The sequence below is a fragment of the Microtus ochrogaster genome, chromosome 4 (genome assembly GCF_000317375.1).
Source record: "Microtus ochrogaster isolate Prairie Vole_2 chromosome 4, MicOch1.0, whole genome shotgun sequence".
Lineage (NCBI taxonomy): Eukaryota > Metazoa > Chordata > Mammalia > Rodentia > Cricetidae > Microtus > Microtus ochrogaster.
The window spans coordinates 40,414,509-40,428,627 of record NC_022011.1 but is presented as its reverse complement, the minus strand read 5'-3'; the positions used below and the strand labels follow the sequence as shown (position 1 = coordinate 40,428,627).

General features: G+C 47.4%; 1 protein-coding gene across 1 annotated transcript in view; it reads right to left on the bottom strand.

Moving 5' to 3' along the window:
* Positions 1–1,312: 1,312 nt before the first annotated feature.
* Positions 1,313–14,119, bottom strand: part of Ndufa8 (NADH:ubiquinone oxidoreductase subunit A8) — a 14,988-nt gene continuing 2,181 nt past the window's right edge. The window contains exons 2-4 of the mRNA XM_005345972.2: positions 10,684–10,847; positions 4,914–5,079; positions 1,313–1,603 (exon numbers count right to left, since the gene is read on the bottom strand). Coding sequence (XP_005346029.2) covers positions 1,466–1,603; positions 4,914–5,079; positions 10,684–10,847 — 468 coding nt within the window. The 3' untranslated portion in view covers positions 1,313–1,465. The remainder of the gene's footprint in view (positions 1,604–4,913; positions 5,080–10,683; positions 10,848–14,119) is intronic.

Here is a 14,119-nt window from a genome sequence, read left to right as displayed (position 1 = left end):
TCTGTAGACCAGGCTGGTCTCGAACTCACAGAGATCCGCCTGCCTCTGCCTCCCAAGTGCTGGGATTAAAGGCGTGCGCCACCATCGCCCGGCAGGAGTTGACTTCTGTGAAGCACTTGGCACAGTGCAAGTCCTCAACAAGTGTTATTTATGAGCATCTTCTGAGAGGGGACTGAGAAGTCAGCTATGGCAGGCAGGATACCACATACCTGTCAGTCTATGGCCCTGCCCAACTCTAGGAATCGTAGCTGACTTCCAATTATTTGGCCACCAAGATGTTAATACACTTTGTCTCAGCTATTTTTAAAGCCCAAGCATTTATTCAAGAGTTTTAGAAGTCTGAGCAGAGGTGTGGAGGAAGTGGGAACTTCACTACAAATGTCCCCAATGGTGAGGTAAGCATGGCATAGAAACACTTTCCCTTCAACTGGCCTTGTAGTCTTTGGAAGCAGCCCCTGTGCCTCATCTGTCTTAATGTCTCACTCTCCCCACCGAGAGTTGGAAGAACCGAAGGAGACGCATGCCCCAGAGTTTATTTTCACAGCTCTGCGACGCGGCCCAAAGCCACCGAGCTCTGACGACTTATGCAGCTACTTATGTGGCAATGCAATGCCACAACCATAAAGGGCAGTGACCCGGTCGGCTGTAAAGGAAACGGCCAAGTAAGTGAAAGGGAACTGGATAGGGTGAAGGGACGTGGGGGAACAGTGCTTTGAGCCAGCGCTTCCTAAACACTGGGGCTTTAACCTGCCCAGGAGGTAGATAAGCATGTGTCTTTGGTTTGTCCTCAAACTCAACCTCTCACAGGAGGTTAAGGAACACACCCAAGGCTGGAATTGACACTCAGACCTCCAACTTCCTGGCTTTGGAGCTGGGAGTTCAGCCTCCACCTCCCTTGTCTATCAGGAAAAACATCTGGGTTATAACACCAGAGGATGGGCTACTGAGGGGAAGCGGTGGAAGTTAGGTTCTTTAAGGAACTTTGAGCAACACAGCCTAGGGCCCAGCCAGCAGCCCCTCCCATGCCTGAGTCACAGGCTCAAACCTTCACTCTGTCCTGGATGGCCCTGGAATGATTGTTAGGGAGAGCTCTCTGCCTGGAATGCTGGCCGAGAAGAGAGAGCTGGAGTTTCACACTCTAGGCTGACCTCTCCTGGGAAGCTGCTTCAGGTAGCAAAGCCTCCATGCTGGAGTGTGGCTCTCCTGCCACACAGGCAAGTCCTCCTTAGAACAAGTCAGGAGCGCAAGAAAGGACAGGGGAAGTCATCTCTAAAGGCTAAAAGGTTACATAAAGCGTAATAAAACACAACTGTTTCCTTTAAAATTTTAATGGACAGGAAATGTATAGAATAACTGCCAAGTCACATAAATTAACTTTTTTGTTAACGTCCGTGATCCAGGAAAGCACACGCGAGCGGCATGGGTGTTTCCATCAGCTGTCATCTGGGCGCGTGTGGACCCATCTTTACGTGGTCCAGAAAAAAAATCGGCTGCCGTGCTTGGCGGGTTTCAGATCCCCCTCTATCACAGGGTTGGGCTCCGGCCTCGGTCTTGAGTGGTAAGGGTTCTCTGGTAAAGGGCGATCCGTTTTCACTTTGGTAACCTGGAAGGATGCAGAAGGAGGTAGGGTTCAATGGGACTGCAGCAATAGTAACCCTGAACCCTTGGGGTCCCATTGCTCCTGTCACTCCAACTACTCCTCCACTTGGAAGGCAGATGCGTCTAGCCTCACTTAACCCTTGCATCCACTTCTGGAACTCCACCTTTTGTCGTTCTGCATGGCAGGAGTTGAGGTTACAGCAAGAGACAAGCTGAGACAAGCTGTCCTCTGGGGTTCTCTCACTGGCTAGTGAGCAAGACAGAACTTCTACTGTGCTGTGTGGGGAAGGGCAGTCCCGGCACAAATCACCCACACTGAAGGCAGGGCCTAGGCTATTTCTGAGGAGAATCAGGAGTCTGCCAGGGAGATTAAGGGGGAAGACAGTGCAAGTGAGAAGACAAAGACAGCACAGGCAATGTCTACAGAGCTCACCACAGCGGCAGAGACCACACCTAAGCAAGCTCTGGTGTTATCAGTGTTGATGCTGAGCGTATTAGCCCAGCTCATCCTTACCAGCAGCTCCCACCTGGTGATGTCCTTGCTAGGATATATGCTTATGAGTTCCATGCACAGCTAAGGCACCAAGCTGGGTGATACAGTACGCAATGCTGTGCAAAGGTGCTTGGATTTAACCTGACGGCAGCAGGTGCCACTGTTATAGGGATGCGACCAATCACTATCTGCAGCTGGGAGCAGGGACGCTAGGCCCGGTGGTGGGCCCAGAATTAAGAGCTGAACCAACAGTCTGAGGAAACAGTAGGTCCTAAACTGCAGCCAAGAGCAAGGAGGAAAGCACCGACAACTACCATCCCCAATGATTATCAAAACCTCAACTGAAAAGCAACCAGAAATTCATTTTTAAATTTTGAACTTTGCTGTGGGGCCTTACACATGCTAGGTAAGTGAGTGTCTGTACTACTTGGCAATACCTCTAGCCCAGAACTTAACCCTTTGAAAGTTAAGGACACAGGTCCCTACAAGTAGGCCACAGCTACTAAGCATTTTCTGACTTTTACTTCAGTGGTACCAACTCTAAGCCATCTGCATGTATGAAAGGCCAGGCCCATCTGCCTAGATATACCACTCAGAAACAATTCTGTGCCCAGAGCTCCAGGTACACAGTTAATATAACTAACTACCTTATGTGTACGTATTATCTCCAATTCATAGGACAGTGACTGGGTCACCTAAGATGACGTCAGAGCTGGAGCTGGAACCCAAGGCCTTGAGTGCAGGTCCCTGTCCCCTGCTCTGACTGCAGGTCACAAATGAAGAGTTCCTTGCTGCTTGACAGAGTAGTTCCAAACGCTCACTGGAGACATTCATGAAATCAGCCGAGAAAACTGTCATTCTTTGTTTCTGAGAATGTTTCTTGAATATAGAGTAACCAGGGACCCAATGAAAGAACAACTGACCGAGGAAGACTAGTGAAGCAGCCTGCTCTCACACACCCCAGAAGGGAGGGAGCAGGGCACCTCAGACCCATCCCTAAAGGAAGGCCTGAGGCATACTTGATGATAAAACTGCAGTGCATAAAAAGGGATTCCTGGGAGGAACTAGGATGTATATGAAGGGCCCCCCAACTTGCTTTCTTTATGATCAGGTTATCATTACGAGTAGGAGATAATTCTGCCTAGGAAAGGGTGTGACATCTGGACTGGGGTCTTCGGAGGAAGAGACAAGTGGGCCAGACAGAATGCCAAAGAGAATGAAGCTACCATTTAGGTTTCCCTTGGCTGGTTAACGGCCTTTCTGGAGACTGGACAGTGGATTGGAGTGCAACTAAAATTGACAATACATGTCAAGAAATACATTTTTGCAGCAATTAGATAACTTTATTTTGGGGTAAAGAATGTTAATATAAAGACTCAAGAATAGGGCTGAAGAGATGGCTCAGTGGTTAAGAGCACTGACTCTTCTTCCATAGGACCCAGGTTCAATTCCCAGAACCCACATGGCAGCTCGCAACTGTCTGAAAATCCAGTTCCAGGGATCTGACACTTTCATACCAATGAACACAAAATAAAGTTAAATAAACCATAAAAAATATTTTTTTAAAAAAAGACTCAAGCCAGGCGGTGGTGGCGCACGCCTTTAATCCCAGCACTTGGGAGGCAGAGTCAGGTGGATCTCTGTGAGTTCGAGGCCAGCCTGGTCTACAAGAGCTAGTTCCAGGACAGGAACCAAAAGCTACGGAGAAACCCTGTCTCAAAAATAAAAAATAAAAAAAAAAAAGACTCAAGAATAAATACTCTTGTTTAACAGCCTGACTCACAGCTTCCCCTGTGGTGAAGAAGAAAGAAGAAAAGGGAGTTCTACTGGTTAAGTGTGTAAGTTTTATCACTTTCCAACTCTGATTGGCCACTACTAAAGTTACTTTCTCAGTTTAGCTAAAGAATGTATCTTAAATAAAGCTAAGTATGTCAGACTAAAAAAACCTAGGCTACCCATGTATTCGTGGCGCTGGCCCCAAAGGGACGAGAACTAAGAAGGACAGCCTATGTGCCTAGTGCTGGGCAGGGACTCACACAGGCCCTGGGGATAGTAGACAGGGCAGACTGGCAGCGGGAAGTAACAAGATTCAGTCCTACTCTTCCATCCAACCGTGCTCTTCCCGCCAAGCTCTGCTGCCTGGCTCTAAGGAGTGGAGACCCTCAGTTAAAGCAGCAGGCATGTAGGCCACTGTGGGCAGGACTTCTTCCGCTGCACATCACAGCAGCTCGGGAGAAGGTGGGAGTCCCTACACATCTTTAGAGTTTCAATAATGCATCTTTCTTGCCCGCACAGATCCTACCGTGAAGACAGAGTTTAAGCCCCAAATTCTTTAATTTCACAGGATGAACTATCTTGCAGAAGCAGCTCAGGAAGAGCTCTCCAGGAAGGCCACAACAGCGTGTGTGCGTCTGGGGGCCCAGCACTCAGAATGCTCCTGAGCTAAGACTCACGAGAGCACAAAGAACAGTGCAGACATCAGGCTTCCATGATGCCTCAGCCAGAGTCATCACCGAAACCACCAACCCAGGGGGAAGGAGGACCCACTCTTCAACTATGAGCTCTTCAATTCTTGATGTTCCAAAAGAATCTGGCACAAGCTGCTCCTGCTGCTCCAGTGGATTTGCCAACGGCACCTCACTAGCATGGTGGCTAACACACTCTGCTCCCTGTTGGCTAACACCTGCTAGGACACACTGCTTCTGGATGTCGAATCCTTTGTCTGGTAAATGGGGACCACTCACAGCCTCTCCATCCTCAGAGGGACCCCTTCTGCCTTTGTCACAGCCAATCCCCTCTACCCAACCCAGAGGAACCTTACCTTGGACAGCTCCCCAAGGTCTGGCCGCACCCAGCCCAGTTCATCCAGCACACACTTGTCAAACTTGGCCTGCTGTTTGCGGCAGTGACGAAACATCTGCGTGTTGGAATAATCGAGGCAAGTCCAGTACTCTGTGAAAGGCTCTGCACAGTGACGCTTGATCTGCCTGGAAAGGAAGGCTGGAGGTTAGGGATAGCTCTTCACACAACAGAGTAGCCTTACATTCTGGAAAGTGTAGGAGTAACAATGCCACACCCCACGGTACCTTCAAGGCCTTCAAGTAAAAACTGACAACTAAGCGCTGAGACTGCAGGGAAGGAGCCCTGCCCACTGCTAGGATGTAACTAGTGCAACCACTGTGGAAGGTCGTCAAGAATGGAAACCAGAACACCATGTGATCCAACTACACCATTCGAGGCTGCACCCAAAAAGGACTCGCTATAACCGACCCCAGACACTAGACCGTATGCCTGCTGCTGCTCCATTCACAAAAGCAGGGGATCATCAACAGAACACTGGACAATGAAAACACAGCATGTGTATTCAATGGAGTTTTTCTCAGCTTTATTTAATTTTGGTTTTTCAGGAGAGTCTCATTGTGTAGCCCTGGCTGTCCTGGAACTCATTCTGCAGACCAAGCTGTCCTCAAACTCAGAGATCTGTCCACCTCTGCCTCCAGTGTGCTACCATGCCTGGTTTACTCAGCCTCTAAGAAATACGAAACTTGCAGGAAAACAGAACTAGTAAGTGTCATATTAAGCAAGGTGGCACAGTCTGAGACCCGAACCACCATCCCCTCTCATATCTTATGTGGCTTTAGACTTTTAACACATGTGTACTTGTACGTTGTAGGACAGCAGGTCATAAGAGAGGCAGAAGAACGAAGGTTGCGAGAGCCGGTTCAGACTAGGACAAGGGGACTGGAGGTGAGCACACAAAGGAGGAGAGACAAACAACAAAAACAAATTTTGCTTGAAATATGTCATAATGAAGCCTAACTTTCCATATGCTTTGTAATTAAAAAAGAAAACCCAAAGTTAAGAACCAGTAAGTAAGAAATAAAACACAGCAAGATTTCTCAGGAGCAAACCTTCCTTTATTCATCAAAAATAAAAGCCCATGGCCTAAGCCACAGGCATTTTACTCAGGAGACCTCTCTAGAGCCTGCTCAGTCTTTACATCACAGCTCAGCAAACTCAGAAGGGAAGGAAGCAGTCAGAACCTGGCATGCTGACAGAGGCCAGGGGTGAGAGACCTTCAAACACAAGCACATTAACTAACGGGAGGGAGGTAGTGCTGGCCAGAATCAGTCCTCACTATGAAGAGCTGGGCGCTGCTAGGAAGTAGAGCAGCAAATAACTCCCTCTGAACCATGGAAGCTGCTGGAGGAAGCTAGGGAGACGGCCAGTACCTAAAGCACATGACACATAAGTAACAGAACCCACATAAGAGCCAAGGTTCCCTGGCTGCCCCACTGTAAATTCCATCCTCTGAAGAGGGGACAGAAGATGCAAAGCAAGCTTGAGGGTGAGACTAGCCATAGTGCTAAGCTCCATGCCTGAGTGACACACCTCACAGAATAAGGATTCCTGGTCTCAGCCTTGAGTTTCTGAATGAATGTGGGCACATGTGCACACCACACAGACCCACACACATTCACACACAGACATAAGAACAGATAGACAAAGAAAAGACAGGCCAAGGAAGGCTAGGTGGTGATGGGGAAGCTTTGTTAACCAATTATCTTTATCTAGCCATAAATAAAGGACATTGAGACTATAATTCATGATCCTAGAGAAGCTAAATAAGAAGGTGAACCCAAAGAAAAACATATAGTCATCCTCCTGGATATTAACCTTCATCAGGCGATGAAAGGAGACAGAGACAGAGACCCACATTGGAGCACCGGACTGAAACCCCAAGGTCCAAATCAGGAGCAGAAGGAGAGAGAGCACAAGCAAGGAACTCAGGACCGCGAGGGGTACACCCACACACTGAGACAATGGGGATGTTCTATCGGGAATTCACCAAGGCCAGCTGGCCTGGGTATGAAAAAGCATGGGATAAAACCGGACTCGCTGAACATAGCAGACAAAGAGGACTGCTGAAAACTCAAGAACAATGGCACTGGGTTTTGATCCTACTGCACGTACTGGCTTTGTGGGAGCCTAGGCTGTTTGGATGCTCACTTTACTAGACCTGGAAGGAGGTGGGAGGTCCTTGGACTCCCCACAGGGCAGGGAACCCTGACTGCTCTTCGGGGTGATGAGAGATGGGGAGCTGATTGGGGGAGGGAAATGGGAGGCGGTGGCGGGGAGGAGACAGAAATCTTTAATAAATAAATAAATAAATTAAAAAAAAAAAGAGGTGGGACCAAGTTAGGGTGTGGCTTTCTGGGGCCTGGAGAAAAAAAAAAACAAGACCCAGGTGCTCCTCTCTCTCTGTGGTTCCCTCCAGCACAGCTGAGCTTGGACTTCTCGTCCCTGTTTCGTGAGTTTTCCCCTTATAATAAATAAAGATATAATTGTTTTATCGTTTAGCTAGCCTGGTTATATTTCCCGAATCGAGCTAACTTCTACAGGTGTGGGGCACAGGACTGTAACCCCAGCACGTGGGAGGTGGAGACAGGAGGATTGGGAGTTCAAGGATAGCCTTAGGTACAGGGTGGATGTGAGGCCAGCCTGAGCTACAGGACTCTATTCCACCCACCCTCCCCTGAGAGAGGGAGGGTAGAGATAAGAAGAGAAGAAAAAATGGCTGGAGCAACCCCTTCCCTTTTCATTCAAACCTGTTAGGAATTAAAATAAAAATTTGAGAAAAAGAAAGTAAAATACTACTTTATGTAACCCCCAACACCCCTCTCCGGGTATCTCAGGAAGACTTTCAGAGAGTTTATGCAGCACAAGTCTACCCTCCATGCTGCTCCCCTGCCACTCACCCAGTTTCCATCTTAGGCCTCCCCAAAGTTACCTAGCACCCTGGGTAACCCCCACCCTCCTCTTCTGTGTTCTCCACAGTTGTAGCAGGAATCACAGCCCAGCACTGCAGCGGGAGACCCTGCCTGGCCTCTGCTCACCATGCCTTGGTGGTCATCTCCAGCTTACAACAGTCCATCTCTGCATCTCAGGAATCTTAGAAAATCACTTTTATTTCCAAAATAAGTAAAGGTGTATTTAACCCTGAAGGCAATAATACTGGCATAACTCCAGGCATCATAAAGCACTATTTCCTATCTCCTAAATATTTAAACACTGTGTAAATAGCATCAGTGCAGAGGGCAGACTAAGTTGACCCTGTTGGGGACTGTGGACCCCCAGACCCTGAATGTCCTGTGACCCCCCTGCCTGCCGAAGTAAACAATGTGTTTTCCTATGCTTGCAGCTGCTCTGAGCAGCAGACCCTCAGGAGTTCCTGAGGGCAGGGGAGTGGTTTCTGGTGGGTTTGCAGCTGAGAGTTAGGGTGTGGCCATTAGTCAAGGAGACCCTATATAAGCTGTTCTGGAACACAAAAAAGGGGCATTCTTGGCACCTATGTCTCTGTGTGTTTCAATCTCCAGCCCCTTGCCCAACTAGTGAACCAGGAAAGCAGGCATTGTGCTACAGACCCAACCTAGAAAACAGTAAGGCAGGGGCTGGTGAGCTGATTCATTGTGTAAAACTGCCTTAACCCTGATGCCCTGAGTTTAATCACTGGAGCTGAAAGGTGACAAAAGAAAACCAACTCCACAAAGGTGGCCTCTGATCCCCCACACCTGCACCATGGCATGTGCACATGCCCCCTCCACATGGATAAATATATATTTTAAATTAAGGGCTGGAGAGAGGACTCCGCAAGTAAGATCATTTGCTGCTTTGCTTAGGAACTGATTTGGTTCCCAGCACACACATGGCAGCGCACATCCAGGTCCAGGGGATCTGACTCCCTCTCCTGATCTCCCATCCCAAGGTACTAGGCATGTACGAACATGGTGCACAGACACATATCCAGTCAAAATACACAAACACATTTTAAGAATTTTTTTAACCGTTCATGTTTTAAAAAATAGCAATAAAAGTTCAGATCTCAAAAAACATTATCAAAACCTTAAAAAAATTACACTGTTGGAAAATGAATACCAAGGAATTAAAAAAACTAGAAGTAATTGCGTACAACTTTAATCCCAGCACTTGGGAGGCAGAAGCAGGTGCTGTGAGTTCAAGGTCAATCTGGTCTACTTAGTGAGTTGCAGGACAGCCAGGCTACCTAGGAAACCATGTGTCAAAACATAATAAAAATAAAAGTAAAAAATAAGGAGAAAGAAAAAAGAAAGAAAGAAAGAAAGAAAGAAAGAAAGAAAGAAAGAAAGAAAGAAAGAAAGGCTAAACAGTATAGACTGAAGCTCACTAACAAGAGCTGTCAGGTATAATGTATACTTTATACATTATATTAAAAATATACACATTATAATTATAACCACAAAAGTATCTTTGCATGTGGACAGGGACAGCACAGGCCAGAAAGAAAGACAGCCACTGAGTCACGAGGCAGCAGTCGGCCCCACTCTTCTGTAACACCCCTGCTTTTCCTCTGGGAAACAACTCCCTGTCTCTCAGATGGAGTGGGTGAAGGTAAGACTAAACCTCACATTGGGCCTGACCAATCAGAGTGCTTACCTCCCAGGGTTCACAGACAGTGGGATCTGGCTCAGCGGGGGACTCTGCCCACACTGGCAATGGCACTGCAATGGCACGCTCAGGGCTCGCTGACAGGGAGGGCAGCTTGCAGTGGCTGCTGGCCATTCCAAGGCAATAGCAAAGGGAAAGTCTATTTGAAAACGACATCAGCAGAGAAGTGCTGAGCCCAGAGACTCTGCAGAAACCAGAGGAAAAGGAACGGCATAGCTCTGCTGCCACTCAGACCCTGGATCCAGCCCTGCCTGACACCAGGACTATTTCTGAACTTCTCAGACACCCACTCTAGGTTGTTTCTGTCCTTTTATTACAACAGAATCTCAAACACCTTTCCTGCGGCTGGGTGAGGTGGCGCCTTGGAATGAGTACTCTAGCACTGCACACTGAGTTCCAGGCTGACTTAATCAAACCAAACTTTTTTTTTTTTTTTGAAAAAGCATCTCACGTAGCCCAAACTGGCCTCCAGTTCCCTGTGTCGCCACAGCTGCCCTTGTTGGTACCCCTGCCTCCAGCTCCTGAGCTAGGACTACAAGACCCTAACACCATGCCCAAATAACACTGTTCAGCTAGTTACACACCTGGGCTTGTGCTGCACACAGTGTCCGACCTAAAACCCAATACTCAATAATTTCCTAACCATCACAACTGTCTGTTGTCTGTCAACAAGCACTGGGCTGATGTGGTTGTACAGACCTTTTAAAAACACCTACTGCAGCCGGGCGGTGGTGGCGCATGCCTTTAATCCCAGCACTTGGGAGGCAGAGGCAGGCGGATCTCTGTGAGTTTGAGACCAGAGCTAATTCTAGTTCCAGGACAGGCTCCAAAACCACAGAGAAACCCTGTCTCGAAAAAACAAACAAAAAAAAAAACCCACAAAAAAAAACAAAAAAAAACCCACCTACTGCAATACTGTAGAGAACAGACACTACTGACTACTGCAGAGCTGAAAACTGAGACTCATGGAGGAACTTGCCTTATAAAAACAAATCCAAAAGATACAAAATAATTTTGGTTTATCTGATTTCAAAACCTGCCACTTCCTCACTGAAGACTATTTCAGAACACCTTGATGTTACAGCTCACCGTCAGGCGAGTCTTACCTGAAGAAGCTCAGCGCACAGCTGTTGACCAGCTTGCCCTCCTGCAGACAGCGCCTGGGGTCCTTCTCCTCCCAGCGGCAGAGCATGAACTCCTTATTGACCTTGTCACACTGAGCCCCGTAGTGGTGGGCTGCGGCTTTAAGCACAGCTGAGCTGACTTTCACCTGGAAAAGTGACAAGGAGGGGAGTCACACACCAAGTCAGGTACAACTGAGTGCGTTAGGCTCTTGCGTGTGTATTACCAGGCTGAAAGAACCAGCCCCATTTTGGTGACCCTAACAAAATCTTGCTTAAATAACTCTGTCAACATTGCTAAGGTTCCTCTCCAGGAATGAAATGAATCATATAAGGACATCTGAAACTCCCAGAGGGCTGGGAAATCAGAGGAAGGGAGGAAAAGGAAAAGAAAGAGCTCAGAGTCTGGCAATTACTAAGAATAGTCCTGGAAGAGGCCCACACTAATGCTACCTCTAGCACAGTGACCACGTCAAGACTTCCCTGCTTGCCTTCAGCGCTGTCTTGAGAAGCATTGCAGACCAGCTGCAGGTAGCTCAGAGGATCAGCAGGCAGAGTTCCTGGCCCAGCTTCCTGCTCTAAGTCTCAGCCTAGGCTGAGGCCACAATGCTACAGTTACTGGAACAGACAGAACTTTCTGCCATCTGGGAGATCTCAAGATCTTTGCTTTTCAGTGATTTTGGCTACTCTGTTTCTCTTCTAATATTTCTATCTTACTGCCCTACTAAAGCCTGCAGGCGGGCACTGAGCACCAACTCTGCCATGGGCAACTTGTTAAGCCTGAACTTTAAAGAGCAGGGTGGGGTATTGACTGTTGGCATGTGGGAGTGGGCTGTGCTTTTGCTTTACTGTTGCCGTTTTTCCAGCCAGGGAATTCTCAGATTCCTGATCAACCGAGAAAGTAACAAAGAGCATTAGCAGGTTTCCTAAAACTTGCTGTCAGGAAACTCTACTTTAATATACCACTGAATTAGATTTTTAAAAATATTGAGGACTTTAACGTGAGAAAGTCTTTAGTCTTATTTTATGCACTTTACACATATTAATTTACTCCTAAGACTAATTTTGGGGAAGGAAGAGAGAGAGGTTCCCCTCCATTCTACAGAAAGCAGAGGAGTGCCAGGACTGCCCACCAGCACTGTCCTGTCACGACTAGCAACGCAAACATCAACTTACATATAAGTGAAATTTGCCATCCAACTCTAACAAATCTGTAAATTTGTGTATTTAGATTTGATCTACATTTGCTTATTTTACTACCTATAGCCAGCTGGGAGATAAAAGGTACCCAACCTTTTTGTCTTATTTCTGGTTTTTAGAGACACTTTCAAGCAGCCCAGGCTGGCTTTGCACTGTGTAGGCCAGGCAGGCCTCCTCCTCTCAATCCTGCCTCAGCCTCCCTAGAGCTGGGATTACAAGCATGCACTACCATTCCGGCTTCAGAGTTGTGCCCCCAACCCCCACCCCAAGGCAGGGTTTCTCTGTGCATCCCTATCTGTCCTGGAACTTGCCCTGTAGACCAGGCTGGTCTCAAACTCACAGAGCTCCGCCTGCCTCTGCCTCCAGAGGATTAAAGGCCTGCACCACCACCACCTGGCAGTTCTGTTTTTTAAAGGTCACTACATTTTTACAACCGCGTTTCAGTAGTTTAGAGCACTTGCCTCTCTTCCAGCAAACCTAGGTTCAATTCTCAGCACCCACATGGTGGCTCCCAACAGTTCCAGGAAGTCTGATGCCCTCTGGAACTCATGGTAACAAGGCATAAACGTGCTACACATACATTCAGGTAAAACACTCATACACATAAAGTATTTTTAAAAATTTTAAATAAAAAACTGAGCACTGGGCTGGAAAAATAGCTCAGAGGTTAAGAGCATTGACTGCTCTTCCAAAGGTCCTGAGTTCAATTCCCAGCAACCATGTGTTGGCTCACAATCATCTATAATGAGATCCCATGGCCTCTTCTAACACTGTATATGTAATAAATAAATCTTTAAAAAAAAAACTGAGCATCATTTTACTTACTTGCCAAATGCCTCAAAAATATCCTTAAATGGCTGATTTAATTATTTAAATTCTCAAGACATCAGCCCTCCAAAAGCCTGAAGCATTAGTTGCTTTATTATCAAAATGAAAGGACATTCATGCTGTCATAGGGAAACAAAGATGAGACACATTTACTGAGCCAATCCCTAAACAGCGAATAAACAGGCATCTGAGCTGACATTCCAGCCATACTGAGAACTGGAACCCAGACTCTGCAGCCTCCCATCAAGCAAGCCTTTGGAGTGACATTACTATCGCAGAGAACATGGAAAGCTTGAGATGTAACTATCCCCTCAGCTATTTCTTCATGGCCGATGAAGCCCAACAGCCCCTCTCAAGTCCATCCAGCATCCTTTGTCCCCAGAACACAGAATCTCAACATCCTTCCTCATCACTCACGCAGCCACTCTGCACCGCAGGCTTCCACACAGGCAGAATCTTAGCAAAGCTCCCACAAGCCATGCCTGTACCTCCTGATGTCTATTTCCTGTCTGTACAGTGGAGTGTGATGCACTCATTCCCTAGGGCCTTGTGAAGAGCCAATGAGCTCAGGCCTATAAACATGCAAAGGATGTACCTGACCCAAGTCTATCAGTACCGCCTATTGCTTAATTTTCACTCAAAACTATCAAGACACCAAGGAATACTTTTGTTGGTGGTGATGGGTTTCTGTGTGGCCATGGCTGTCCTGGGACTCACTGTGTACACCCAGGCTGGCCCTGAACCCGGAGATCCACCTGCCTCTCCCTCCAAAGTCCTCCTTTCCTCCAAAGGAAAGCACCACCACCGTCCGGCTGGTACTTTTAACTCAAAGCTTCTGGATGTTTATCCCTACCCCATAGGGATGTGACATGACTCCTAAGTCATAAAGCCTGAAATGGATTCTATCTGCTCCCCAAAGCCATTGCTGCTGCTCTTTGCCCCGCTGGGTCTGTTGTCATATTCCAGACCCAACCCAGGCTCTTCAGCATTATTGCTGAGTAAGGACTCATTCACAAGGTTACCATGGTTATTAATGTATTTCTCTGTTATTTTAACAGTCACTGAAGTCTTCCCAAGTTTCTTACTCTTCAATCCAGTTTCTATAAGTCACTTGAAGTGGCCTTCCAAAAACTTTTATTTTACTCTGCTGCTACAACTCAGAAACCAACTCCCCAAAAAAGTCGTGCTTAGCAGCGGCAGAAAACCTAAACTTCCTGTTTGCTGTCCAAGGCTTTCTGGGCTCAAACTACCTCTCCAGCCTTCTCACCAGACTTCACAAAAGAGCCTGTGCTCAATGCTTCCAGGATCCACTTCCAGCCCCTGCTTCCCCATCTCCTGTGCTGCTGGACACATGGATTCCAGAATCCACTTCCAGCCCCTGCTTCCCCAGCTC